Source organism: Patiria miniata, unplaced genomic scaffold, assembly GCF_015706575.1.
Source record: "Patiria miniata isolate m_02_andy unplaced genomic scaffold, ASM1570657v1 HiC_scaffold_1, whole genome shotgun sequence".
NCBI classification, from domain to species: Eukaryota; Metazoa; Echinodermata; class Asteroidea; order Valvatida; family Asterinidae; genus Patiria; species Patiria miniata.
This window is the reverse complement of record NW_024037047.1, coordinates 32,351,006-32,365,231: the sequence shown is the minus strand read 5'-3', so window position 1 is coordinate 32,365,231 and position 14,226 is coordinate 32,351,006. Positions and strand designations below refer to the sequence as shown.

Sequence of the window (14,226 nt, the reverse complement as noted above, 5' to 3'; positions counted from 1 at the left end):
GACTTACTTTCTTATCCCTACTTGATGGTGTTCAGAAAATTATCTGAAGTTGCTCCACCTCTACAAGCTAACATTTCTTTTTCATCTTCTCAATACTGTTTTTTTTTTCAGGCTTGGCATATTACAGTGCAAAGGGCACTCTTATGGAATCTTGTTGAATCCTTAGTTCCAGTACAAGAAATATTAAGCTTTGCTCAGCCTATAAGTATGCAAAGCAAGATTTTGATTTTCTGCTGAATAGTTTCATGAGATTAGGCCTAGGTTATAACACCTACCTCTGTTACACAGTTAGGGGTTTCCTCTGTGGTAGATGGCGGAGTCCTCTTCTGGAACATCAGCATCTGCCCTGGATCTTTAATATCAGCATCCTTCTGCCCGTGCGTGGTTGGCTGTGCCCACATCTCAGCCTTGGCAGGGCTCACTGTTGGACTGGCAGGGGGAGGCTCATCACCTGATTTACCACCCACGGAGGCAGCATCAGCCAGTACAGGCCAAGCATCTGCAACAGCATTAGAACGCACAAGACCCGACCAGGGCCTGTTCTTCTTGAGGCCTGATGAAGAGGAGCTTTGAGAGCGACTTGAGAAAGCAGAGAGTGGTCTTCCTGTTGAAGAGTCATCCGGATGGCTGTGGCTAGCCTGGTTCTCGTCCTTCTCGTCAGAATCTATCTGATCTCCACTGTCATCTTCAAACACAGGGTTTTCAAAGGCTTGCCGAGGGACGCTGCTTATGGATGGCACCAGTAGATCATCATCTGGATCCGGTAATGGATGGATTTGTAATCTGTTGTGAAAGAGTACAAATCATTTAATCCTATATGTTGTTTCAACTAATAATAGAAGAGTAAAGAGGGGAGAACTATCAACAGTAAAGTATCTCATCTGTGGTCTTTCCCTAGTCCGAGTATATTGGACCCAAGTTATCGCCTTTTTTAACATTTGGACATGGTCTGGCGATAGTGGGGTCCAAGCTAATACCGTGACCTGGACAACATCATCCTGTCACTGTCCCAAAAACCAACATTTTCCAACAAAAAACATCAGATTTCACCTTCAAAACGGCCTCCAAATTACTAGATATGCCACCTGAGGTACAAGTAGACATCGATAATTAAGATGGTTGTACTGAAGTTTACTTACGATCCGGAAAAAAGTGAAATTTTCCGTTCATTTCGGAGAGCTCCCCTCGCGATCTTGAACACGTTAAATTTCCGATCGTGTTTAATGTTTGAACGACGCGATTTCTTCTACATGCCCAGCGTACATTCGATGGTCCCCGTATCCCGAGGGCGATTCCGTTACCGAGCGCGCGCGATGCATCGATTATGATAATGAGTAGACTGGATCGCGTTTGTAAACACATGTGCATTTCAAACGATAATAGGGAGTCGGGAACTACCGCAGCTTTTATGGCGGGTACCAGTTCAAGCTGGTTCCCGATTCCCTTTTACAGTTCGAAATGCACATGTACATGTACAGTGTATGTGTTTACAAATGTGACTCATTATCATAATCGATGCATCGCGCGCGCTCGGTAACGGAATCGCACTCGGGATACGGGGACCACCGAATGTACGCTGGGCATGTAAAAGAAATCGCGTCGTTCAAACATTAAACACGATCGGAAATTTAACGTGTTCAAGATCGCGAGGGGAGCTCTCCGAAATGAACGGAAAATTTCACTTTTTTCCGGATCGTAAGTAAACTTCAGTACAACCATCTTAATTATCGATGTCTACTTGTACCTCAGGTGGCATATCGAGTAATTTGGAGGCCGTTTTGAAGGTGAAATTTGATGTTTTTTGTTGGAAAATGTTGGTTTTTGGGACAGTGACAGGATGATGTTGTCCAGGTCGCGGTATTAGCTTGGACCCCACTATCGCCAGACCATGTCCAAATGTTAAAAAAGGCGATAACTTGGGTCCAAGTTACTCGGACTAGTCTTTCCCCAGGAAATGCTAGGTTGTAGGTTTACAAAGAAACTCAAAATCTCAATTATGGTGGTGTGTACTGGACAAAATATTTATTCATGCGTAATAAAATAATTCAATGGCATAACACCTCAGTGGAGGTATGGCATATAACACCTGGAGGTCACAATTAGTGTTAGTCAACAGGACTTACAGCACTTTGCACTTACTTTTTGCTGTGCTTTTTCTTGCAGAAGAAGACCACAGCAGCAATGATGACCAAACCAACCAGACAGCTTCCCACAGCAATTATAACTTTGGCTCTAAAGAAAATACACAAATTATAAATATAAAACATTGTAACAGCTTAAACTTTCATGATTGGTCAAAATCATCAGTTTCAGTGGAATCATGAACTGACAATTTATATACTGTTACTAAACATCGACGAGAACCTTCTTTTGTGTGAAAGGCCAGGAAATAAAATAGTGAATGGAAAGTAAAAACAATAGCATCCTGAAACAAATGATTTACATGACCGCTTTTATCAGGTCCTTGGTTTGAATTTATCACAATAATGGAAATCTCTGGAGTTTAGAATTAAACTTCTTGACTTGATAATATTTTTGTTTATTAAACTTGAAGAGCAGGGAGAACAGTTAAGATCTGTAAATGTACTCGCACGGACATTAAATTCTAAATGTATTTACTCTCCAAAATTTAGACACTGGTTTCTGAAAATACTGCATGGATACAATTGCAGGGTATATGCTATTACATCACAAAATAAGAATAGTAAAACACAAATAATTTGTACTTATATAAACAATGCTGACCTCCAGTCGAGGTCATCGCACAGTGGATCAGACAATGGACAAGCGCATTCAAATCCATTGAGGCGATCATAGCAGACGTATGGGTATGCACACGGCGTGGACTGGCACTCATCATAATCAATCTCGCAGATGTCACCAACCCAGCCGGGCTGACAGTTGCAGGAGTAGGATTCGAACCCACTGCTACGTGCAGGGGAGGTACAATCAGGATCCTCAACAGGTCCTGTGTGTAGAGAGGTACATTTTGCAACAAAACTAAGACGAATCACTATGTCTGATCAGTGATTGATATGAAACCTGCAGCTGATTTTACAAATGAGTGTGCAAATTATGGCATTAGTGCGATTAATTTAACAAATACATATATCTGATTACTTGCATGAATTTAGAGGTATACATATTGGTGAAGATAATCACAGGTTTTATGATGGCTGTTGGGTATAATTTCATATACGAGACACAACAGTTACTGAATCAGTTCCACTCGTCATTTTGAAAATAGTTTTGTCCAATTATGTCATAAGTTCTGTTACAGCTAAAACAGCAATCCATTATCATCTTGTTAGACATATAAAGTTTTAAATTTCTTTTATAAATCTTGATAAGTTAGACAGTGAGGGGCACAACAATAACAATAATTAGTCAGTAAAGTTGTTTATTTTTGGCATGAATGCCATAACTTATGCCACCTAGAGTGATTGGGTAAGTATATCATAATTTGTTGCAGAAGTCGTGAAATTTGTCATAATTCAATATGCACTTACTGAACTGCAACAAAGAGTAAAGTTTCATGAAATTGGCTACTGATCTCATTTAATAATCTACAATACAAGCAATTCCAAGTTGCTAGGTGTTGTGACAATTTTACTTTCTATGGGATTAAACCTCCCACATGGAATGCTGTGCCTTGAAATGTTTATTAAAGTCCTGTTACTGTTTACACGACAAGCTGTATTCACGAAGCAATATAAACAAAAGGAATTAAACAGAAATGGCTGAGGTTTTGTGTGAGCCACCCACCTCTGCAGACCCCCTCATGGATGCAAGGGTTGACCAGCACAGCAATCTGTACCTCCAGTAGCTGAGACACGGCTCCAGACAGGTCCTCTGCTAAGACAAGGAAACTATCCCTGCCATGGTAGTTGGGGTTTGGAGCATAGGTGAATGTGGATGTCGTCCAGCTCAAGTCCTCCTAAATATAAAAAGTTCTCATTCCAATGTTACAATGACTCTGAAACCGAAATCAAATTTTACAGGTGATGAACATTGAAATAGGAATGTTTTGATACAGACTTTGATCAGAATAAATTGTAACTTGACTTAAGGAAGCGTGACTTGTGATTGACTTGGTATGACTTGTAAGACCTTCTGAGAACTCTAGATTCAGAGTTGGACTTAATTGCATTGATAGGGATGATGCCATGACTTGATTTTCCTACTGGGTAAGTATGGGAAACATGTGGAACTCGGTGTTGTAGTCGAGATCTTCAAAAGACCAGAAACAAGACCAATTGTAGAGCAAGCACGAGACCATTCACAAAACCAGCCACAGGTATCAGGGCACAAACAACGACAAAGTAATCGTGTGTTGCAGTTTTTTTGTTTTTGAATAGGTTGTGACTTGAATTGACACTAAAGGTCTTGTGTTGGTCTTGTGATGGCCTTGTGGGCTCTCGACAACAACGCTGGTGGGACTTAAACATACATAATGTGATTGGAGATGTGATTACTAAACAGACTGCAACTCAACGAGGATGGTGAATGCACAATTTGATGACAGAGTCATTTGTCCAGGGTGATTCAATGGGGCTTTAATCTGACATCACCAACTATATTGTGCTTTATACAACACCTGATTAAATTCCTGTCATATCATTGGCAGCTCGTTGATCACATGAATCATTTGTACCAACCCATGGCCTGGTCACACTATTGGTGGCTCTGACCAATCAGATGACGAAGATGCATTCAGGTGTTGTATAAAACAAATAATGAATGTTTCAAATTCATGCAACAGAAAGAATAATTTCATTTGGTGACAGATCCAGTCCACTCGCCTTCACCTCCTAGAATGGAACATTTCATCTGTCACCTCATGAAATTATTCTTACCACTGCACTCATAAACATTAATTATTTGTATAAGAGTGGCAGCAATTACACATAGGCAGGATACCTTTATATCATGCAATAGGAGCTCTCAGATAAGTCCTAGATATAAGGACACCTGTCCAAATACAGAAGTCCAGCCTGACTCAAGCTACTTCAGGAACTATTCAATTCAACAACTGCGCACAAGAATTGCTAGTATTCAGAATCAATAAAATACCAGAGATTAATCTTTGCTACACTGCACTGGCAAGTGCAGATGTTACTTAAAGCACATGGGCAATTCCATGAGAAAGTCTAAATGGCTGAAAACAATTTATGAAATCTTCAAAACTGCAGGCATCACAACCTCAAGTGTGGTATCAAATTAAAGGGGACAAGACCTTCCATTTGCGTGATGTGGCAGTGAGATTGAATACAGTAAAATATATTTTGTTTGTCCACAAACTGTTATTGTTTTTTGGCTAAAAGAATTGATTTAAGGTAGTAATTTTAGCAACTTGTTTTTACATGTAATATGCAAAATGCTATTGTGAACAAATGTGTATATTATGCCAAAAGATATTAAAAAAATGTAATTATCAGTTTCTCATGTTTTAACTTGAACCAAAGATGGGCGGACAAACTGTAACACCAGTTACCGTAATATAAATTATCAAAATATACCACTGTAGAGAAATGGTTTTAATAATTGTAATTGTAGCATAGTACTTACACCCTCGTGATGTAAGGGGAATAAAAAGAGTTTTCCATCAGTGCACAGAGTGAGAATAATTCAAAAGGTATCAACATTTTTGCCATGTCCTTTTATTTAAGGTGAATTACAGATAAAAATCTTCCTGCCAAACCCACAGGCATAAATTTTGTTGACCTTTTCTGTAGTTTTGCCATTTAATTTTAAGGCATCTAAATATTTAGACTTTAAAGAAAACAGCACAGAGTTGATGCAAGACCCTTTTAAAACGCAATGTGAGTTACCATGGAATTGCCCACATACACTTGACAGGCAGACTTAGAGGTTTTTGAAACCTTGGCTTCGGCTAAAAAAACTTTATGCCCCTTACTCTTGGCAAGGGCGGATTGTCGCCCAAAAAGTGGGTCAAAAAAATTCTGGTGAGGGGTAAGGGCCCCGAAAATGTTTTGGATTGAAGATGCTCTGGGGTGCGATCAGAGGCAATTTCTGACCACTTTAACCATTTTTTTTGGGGGGGGGGGGGCAAAGATGGTGATGTACGCAGTGCCTGCTTTTTTCTTTATGGGGGGGGGGGGGGACATTGCTGCCCCCCCCCCCCCCCCCCCCCGATCCGCCCTTGACTCTTAGGGACAATGGCTAAGTATAGGTGTTCAGCCTCAAGAACTTCAAAACCTTTACATAAGCCAAAGTTAAGAGCATTTGATTTGGACATTGGAGGCTTTATGTAATTCTAAAACCCGTGGCTATAAACCAAAGCTGGAGTTGAGGCCAAGGTTTCAACAACCTCTTTAATATCACAACTTTTACCTCACTATGAGGCAACTCTATCCCACAAGGAATGACTGGCTCTTCACTGTCTGCAGAGGGCTCACTGCAATTCTGCCTGGACGGCACAGTCTTGACTTGGCTTGTCAGTGCCAGGGTGCCATACGTCGGGGGCCTGGTTACAATGGTCAGTTCATCATTGGTGTCAGCATCGTATGCTCCTAGCACAGCAGTCAGATCCTTGTAGGCAACATTAGACCCTGTGTTCTGCTCAACAGTTAACTGTTTATAAAAGTCAAAACATACAAGTAAACCTTCATAAAATGAGCAAATGTCAAAAGGCAAATCTTTATGTCATAAAATTGGATTAAATCCAATAACAATATTACATAAATTGCTACAAGTTTATTTGTAAAGTCAGACTGTAAAGATGAGAATTTGGAGCGATTTAGGGCATTAATGCCATTTTTGATTTGGAGAGGAGTGAACTCAGTGAATTTTCATGAATTAAATAGCTATTTATTACAGTTGTAAAAAAAATCAGCAGTAACTCAAATTGAGAAATGATGTGTGTTCCTTTGTCCATTTACCAATGACCTTTTTAGTTTGTGGTTAGAAAATTGGCTTGCATGTCCACAATGAAGGTTTAACCTGTAAGATTAGATAGTTGCTTTATTTGTTTATAACTGTATGAATTTCTGTAAGGAAGCATGAAAAAGTTGAAGTGTAAAGGAACGCACATGTGATGAATCCCATAAACCCCCATCTGATTATAAGGAGCACCACCGCATAAACACGTGAAATTAAAAAAATAAACATTATTACTACTTAATTTACCAAAGCAATGCGTCCATTGCCAACAACTTGACCATTATGTGCACTGTATAACACAGGATTATCATTGACTGGTCGGACTTCAATGGTGAGATTGACAGTGGTAGATAGAGGTTCTATCTCATGGAAGGTCTGTACCTCCCTCACTGAATAAACAATAAAAAGAAAAGAGAGAGATACAAAAGTCAGTTAACGTATCACTTGTATAGGACCATTTATAATCATCTAACAATTGATATCCCAAACTACTGAGCAAAGTCACAGATTCAGTAAACATCACCCTGATAATAACCCGCCAAGAAATTATCTAATCTGACATGCTTTGCAAGGAAAATTAACTGAATTTTTCAGCCTCTTAGAGAGAACTGTATCTCAAAACATCTAAAGTCTAATGACTTCTTGAGGCTTTTCCTTTTCTGACATATTTTAAATTACCTGTATTTTTTCTTGTGTTTTTTTTTCACTGTGTTTTGTTCCTTTTGCAGTGATAAAAATATACAGTATTATATTTTATTGGCAGATTGATCTTTCAGAAAACAATATCTTGTAGAGACTCTTACCAGTGATTTGCAGAGTGAAAGTACCGTAGCAATCAGTACAAGGTGTATAGCTGAATTCACCAGTCTCTGTGATCAATGCTGTGCCTTGCTTGTCACTGTGACTACCAAGCTCAAATACCAAAATGTCATCTTCAAGATCAGTGGCCTGGAATGTGTACGACAGAGTTCCTGGAATAGAATATGAAGCATGAAAAATAACAACTGATATTCGACATTCACTACAATTTGTACTACTGCCAGTGCTGTGTAATATTTAGATTGTTAATTATACAGTATATAATGTTAAGTCTTAAATCAGAAAAGGTGACAAATAAGTACCACATACAAGTAAAATAATACAACAGAATATTTGAGACATTTTGCTATGCTATCATTCAGACAACAAATGAAGCATTATGGAAACATTTTGATTTAGTTTTTTTTGTATAAAGCTCACTTTGCTATTCGATAATCAATAGAATACAATGAAAATATAGGATGTAAGTTTCCATAAATATGGTGGAAACATTAAATTGATTGTATAGGTAAAGTTACCTTCATCCTCATTCATGAACATATTCTCTACCAAGTTTGTGATAACTGGTGGGTTATTGGGGATGGCGTCTAAGACAACAGCAAATGCAAAATGAGTCTCATGGCTGAAGTATGTCGTGTTGGAAGGAAGTGACTCTTCTTGCAAAGCACGCCGCTTGCGACCTGGCTCTGAGGATGACAAGGCTGGAGTCTGTGTGGAACAAACCTACAACGTGAAGGGAAAACACATTGTGTTAGCCATATGCTTATTAAAACAGATAATGACAGATATGGATCTGATTTAAAATCGTTGCACGTCGCAGTAAATTATGGAATGATCTCATTTTGGAAGGAAATTGGTTCTAAGAAGAACCAGTGGGTGAACACTCCATGCCGATATCACTATGCATGTGTTATCTCCCGATACAATTCCTGAATGGACATGGGAGGGTTAAAAAAGGAGACACATTAAAGTCCTGAGTTAGGACTCCTCTAACTCTCGCATCCCACAGCAAGTTTGAGTGTGAGCTACATCAGCTACCATAGTTCAACTATCTTCCAATCTTCTAAGGGACTATGTGGAACTGGAATCCAGGCATGTTTACATATGCTTTCGATAGCCTTGACAAACTATGCAAAATGCAATGACAGGCAACAGAAGAGAGAGAGATGCAACTGATAGCAAATAGAGTAATTTGAGTGATAAAGTGGAATTTGACATTCATGAGTCTGTAGAATGGTTGTTCAAGCAGACAGCTATCATACATTGACATTGGTAGGTAGCGATTAATTAATGGTCCATCAACAGCTGCTTGTGGTATACATGTAACTCTGTCTGGATTGTACAAATGAAATCATATATTATTTTATACTTTTTGAAATTTCAAAGTCCTAAAAATGTTATAAAGAGTGGTGTTCAATTTTGTGTCTTGAAGTATATACAAGTATAGTCTTGGCCACAGACTGGATTTTGGATAATGTTCCACTATTGTAGACTGGTTCCTGCTCCCATAAAATATTGGGCTGGTAGCTATCTTGCATTTACATTTAAAATGTTTGTGCGTGTATACAAATGAGGTTCTACTTTTTGGACACGATGTTCAAATTCTCATTCAAAAGTAAATACCATTTGAATATATTGAATATTACACCCTTTGCTTGGACCAATCAATTGTGAACGCAAGCTTAGAGCCACAGTAAACATGAAAACATGTGAATTTCAGGCTAATTTAGTGTGCTAAATATGTAAACGAAGTGCACCATTTACTCTGTATACACTCAAGGCATTAAACCTCTGATAAATACAGCAAACTAGGAGGTCGGAATGATCTAACGGTCCCTATGCCCTCCCGGAATTCTACAAGATATCAAGTACCCAAGGCTCATTGCATTGTGGGACCAGTGTTCTAGCCAGGGTGAAATTATAGCGTAGGGGTAATTTTGGTTCGGCGAGTAATGCGAGAGCGGAGCGCGAAGCCCTTACGGCGTGGGGTCCGGGGCCCGCTTAAGGGCCCCGAAAAATTTTGGACTCTAGATGCTCTGTGGTGCAATCTGAGGCGATTCCCTGCCACTTTCCCCTGATTTTTTTTTAGCAGAAATGTTTAAAATTATAAGAAATTTTGTTTTATTTGTTTCAATGATTAATACTCTTGCTCCTGTAAAGTTTCTTCTGTTTTTAAATTTTAGATTACGTTTACAATGTATAAGTTGTTCCAAGATCGATGCTTTCTGATGTTTAACCATTTTTAGTAGTTCCTCAATGTTTTATAAAAAATTGGGATTTACTTTGTCAATATTAAGTGTCAGAACAAATCGCATGAACATTTCATATTTCAAGAAGCCTTGTGTTGTGTAGCGCTGCCGTAGTAGCAGTAGTTCCGATTTTAAATTTGTAAATAAAACCATCCGATCGGCAGGGAGAGAAATTGTAAAACCATGGAGGTCTCAGACATAAAAAGTCGTCGGCGATTGCAATTTCAATATGCTACAACACAATGTGAAGGAGAAATCTCATTTTTGTTATGTTAAAAAATATAATTGTTGATAATGACGATGAGAAATAATCACCGGGAATTGCTTCCTATCCCGGCCGCGGCCGGCCCCGGCCGGCCCGGCGTGCGGGCGCGGCGCGGGCCAGCCCACACCGGCTACGCCGGCGAACTACGCGACCAAATTTCCCTCAGCATTTGAGAAAGCTACGCATTCGTGGAGCGCTAAAAAACTTGTTTTGTTGCAATACTTGCTGATTGGTTTTGTCCTAAGAACAAACAGATCCGTTTTTACTACCAAACTTATTGAACTGTTATTATCAGCAACGAGTAGTGTAGTCAAAAATCCAAATTTTCGACAGCGACATTCTTCGAGAAGAATTCTCCACGTGCGGCCATCTTTGGGGATGGATCCATTGATATCGTAGGGTTGCTTAACCTTTCTTTCGACATCGTTTCTCGAATAAATCCTTTACGAAAATTATGTTCCGACGTTGAAGGACTTATTTTCAAACAGTTATATGTTTCGGACTTGATAAAAAGTATTATTTATAATTTTAAAACAGTTGAAATGCTTGTAAATATTGACCTTAGGAAAGCACACCCGATAGCGCAAAATGGTGTGGTCCACGTACGTCCGTACGGAGCGCTGTATCTACGCAGCACAAAACAGCACGTGCTTATTGCTATCATAGCGAATGCGTGTGGCGCAGCATCACGGTAGGGGTATCGTACGGGGTACGTGCGGTGGGATCGTTGTTTATTTTTCGCTGTGTCGTACGGCCAGTGCGCAATGCTCAAAGTCGCTGCGCTTGTATACGAACAAACGGCAGATATTTTTTTCCGCAACCAAAATTTATAGCGTAGCGGTAGCGTAGCGGCGCGATTTAAGCGTAGCGCTTATTTCCGAAAGCATAGCGGGTGCTAGCGCTATTTGATGCCTGGCTAGAACACTGTGTGGGACTACTGATATATACAATGGGAGGAAAATTCCTCCCAGTCTATATTAATTCCACAGGGCAGTACCGGTCCCAACATCAATCAATGATGAAGGGACTGGCAACCAGTCTACCCCTTACACCCCCTCAGCAGCAGAGGGTGCTATAAACAACATAAACCCCTTCCAGTTTGGGTAATTTGCACTCAAACCTGAGCATTTTTAAGTAAACCTCAAGCGCACACATTACGAAGATCACAGTCAGTCAGAGTGCTGAAACTCCCAGAACTGGATTTGATTCATCTATCGCCATGGTGGGTTGTCTGCACTTGCCATGGCCTGGATGCCTGGCTTGGGTGCCTGACTTGGGCCAAGACTACTTGAAATAAGGACAAGTGATCCGCGGAACTAGCTTTGCCATGGTGGGTTGTCTGCACGTGCCATGGCTGCCTGACTTGGGCCAAGACTACTTGAAATAAAGACAAGTGATCCGCGGAACTAGCTTTGCCATGGTGGGTTGTCTGCACGTGCCATGGCTGCCTGACTTGGGCCAAGACTACTTGAAATAAAGACAAGTGATCCGCGGAACTAGCTTTGCCATGGTGGGTTGTCTGCACGTGCCATGGCCTGGATGCCTGACTTGGGCCAAGACTACTTGAAGTAAGAATAACCGAGTGAAATCTTTGAATTGCATGACCAACCTGAACATTGACTTGGTTCCCATCATCAAGGTATGTAATTTGATCCACATCACTGCATGTCTTAGCTGCATCTTGCCATTCAGAGTGACCTAAACAAAGATTATGACATGATGACACTTAGATATAGCTACAATGTCTACATGTACCACAAACAACATAATCTAACTTTTTGGCAAAAAGGTGGGGGGGGGGGTAATGGCTCTAAGAATAATTACAACAAATATTGTCTGTGTTATGAATAAAAGAAGTAAGCAAATTTCAATAAAACTAGAAAATAAACCCCAAAGTAGACATCTAGTCCACCAGTCCAAAGCTCAAAGAAATCATTAAAGAGATTGATGGTTCTCAATGACAAAGGGCCTTTGAGAAATATGCTGGTAGGGTAGAAACTTCAGGTCTTTTGACTTCTTTGATGTATGTGTGTCAGGGCATTACAACTGTTCAGGAGATCGCTGCAGCAGCTATTATTTTGTAATGCACAAAATGGAAAAAAGTAACGTACTGTATATAAATCCATCCTTGACTTCAACAATTGAAAAGCATTTATTGACAAATTGACAACCAGCTTTTTGCTTTTGTCAATGGTTGAACACAGGCTGAAACTTGCATCCGTGAAAAAGGCTACCAAGTAGAGCGCAGAGACAGAGCAGCACAGTTAACATCTAGGAAGGTAACCAAACAGTCCTTTTCTGGACTACCATTAGTCCATTACTTCCAAAAGGACTAATAAATGATTATTGATGCAAAAAAAAAAAAAAAAAAAAAGAAATAAAGAAAGAAAGATTAAGACATTAAAGAAAGCAAAACTACCCTCACCCCAAATGAGACTCATCTTTTTCCCAGTAGATAAGTCTAGGTTTTGCCTCTGTCCAGTTCCCCAGTGTGCTAAGACTCACCTTTGTCCCAGTAGATAAGTCTAGGTCTTGTCTCTGTCCAGTTCCCTGGTGTGCTGAGACTCACCTTTGTCCCAGTAGATAAGTCTAGGTTTTGTCTCTGTCCAGTTCCCCGATGTGCTAAGACTCACCTTTGTCCCAGTAGATAAGTCTAGGTTTTGTTTCTGTCCAGTTCCCCGGTGTGCTAAGACTCACCTTTGTCCCAGTAGATAAGTCTAGGTTTTGTCTCTGTCCAGTTCCCAGTGTGCTTAGACTCACCTTTGTCCCAGTAGATAAGTCTAGGTTTTGTCTCTGTCCAGTTCCCCGGTGTGCTTAGACTCACCTTAGTCCCAGTAGATAAGTCTAGGTTTTGTCTCTGTCCGGTTGGTGAGCTAAGACTCACCTTTGTCCCAGTAGATAAGTCTAGGTTTTGTCTCTGTCCAGTTCCCCGGTGTGCTTAGACTCACCTTTGTCCCAGTAGATAAGTCTAGGTTTTGTCTCTGTCCAGTTCCCGGTGTGCTTAGACTCACCTTTGTCCCAGTAGATAAGTCTAGGTTTTGTCTCTGTCCAGTTCCCCAGTGTGCTTAGACTCACCTTTGTCCCAGTAGATAAGTCTAGGTTTTGCCTCTGTCCAGTTCCCCGGTGTGCTAAGACTCACCTTTGTCCCAGTAGATTAGTCTAGGTTTTGTCTCTGTCCAGTTCCCCGGTGTGCTGAGACTCACCTTTGTCCCAGTAGATTAGTCTAGGTCTTGTCTCTGTCCAGTTCCCAGTGTGCTTAGACTCACCTTTGTCCCAGTAGATAAGTCTAGGTTTTGTCTCTGTCCAGTTCCCCAGTGTGCTTAGACTCACCTTTGTCCCAGTAGATAAGTCTAGGTTTTGTCTCTGTCCAGTTCCCTGGTGTGCTTAGACTCACCTTTGTCCCAGTAGATAAGTCTAGGGTTTGTCTCTGTCCAGTTCCCCGGTGTGCTTAGACTCACCTCTGTCCCAGTAGATAAGTCTAGGTTTTGTCTCTGTCCAGTTCCCCGGTGTGCTTAGACTCACCTTAGTCCCAGTAGATAAGTCTAGGTTTTGTCTCTGTCCAGTTCCCCGGTGTGCTTAGACTCACCTTTGTCCCAGTAGATAAGTCTAGGTCTTGTCTCTGTCCAGTTCCCCGGTGTGCTTAGACTCACCTCTGTCCCAGTAGATAAGTCTAGGTTTTGTCTCTGTCCAGTTGGTGAGCTAAGACTCACCTTTGTCCCAGTAGATAAGTCTAGGTTTTGTCTCTGTCCAGTTCCCCGGTGTGCTTAGACTCACCTCTGTCCCAGTAGATAAGTCTAGGTTTTGTCTCTGTCCAGTTCCCCGGTGTGCTTAGACTCACATCTGTCCCAGTAGATAAGTCTAGGTTTTGCCTCTGTCCAGTTCCCCGGTGTACTTAGACTCACCTTTGTCCCAGTAGATAAGTCTAGGTTTTGCTTCTGTCCAGTTCCCCGGTGAGCTAAGACTCACCTCTGTCCCAGTAGATAAGTCTTG

The 14,226-nt window shown here is 40.7% G+C and overlaps 1 protein-coding gene across 1 annotated transcript in view; it reads right to left on the bottom strand.

Moving 5' to 3' along the window:
- The window catches only part of LOC119732930, a 212,078-nt gene that overhangs the window by 2,101 nt on the left and 195,751 nt on the right, over nt 1–14,226 (bottom strand). Inside the window, exons 120-128 of the mRNA XM_038206513.1 lie at nt 11,846–11,934; nt 8,241–8,445; nt 7,707–7,874; nt 7,150–7,292; nt 6,355–6,594; nt 3,766–3,937; nt 2,746–2,968; nt 2,140–2,232; nt 276–783 (exon numbers count right to left, since the gene is read on the bottom strand). Of these exons, the coding sequence (XP_038062441.1) occupies nt 276–783; nt 2,140–2,232; nt 2,746–2,968; nt 3,766–3,937; nt 6,355–6,594; nt 7,150–7,292; nt 7,707–7,874; nt 8,241–8,445; nt 11,846–11,934 (1,841 nt within the window). The remainder of the gene's footprint in view (nt 1–275; nt 784–2,139; nt 2,233–2,745; nt 2,969–3,765; nt 3,938–6,354; nt 6,595–7,149; nt 7,293–7,706; nt 7,875–8,240; nt 8,446–11,845; nt 11,935–14,226) is intronic.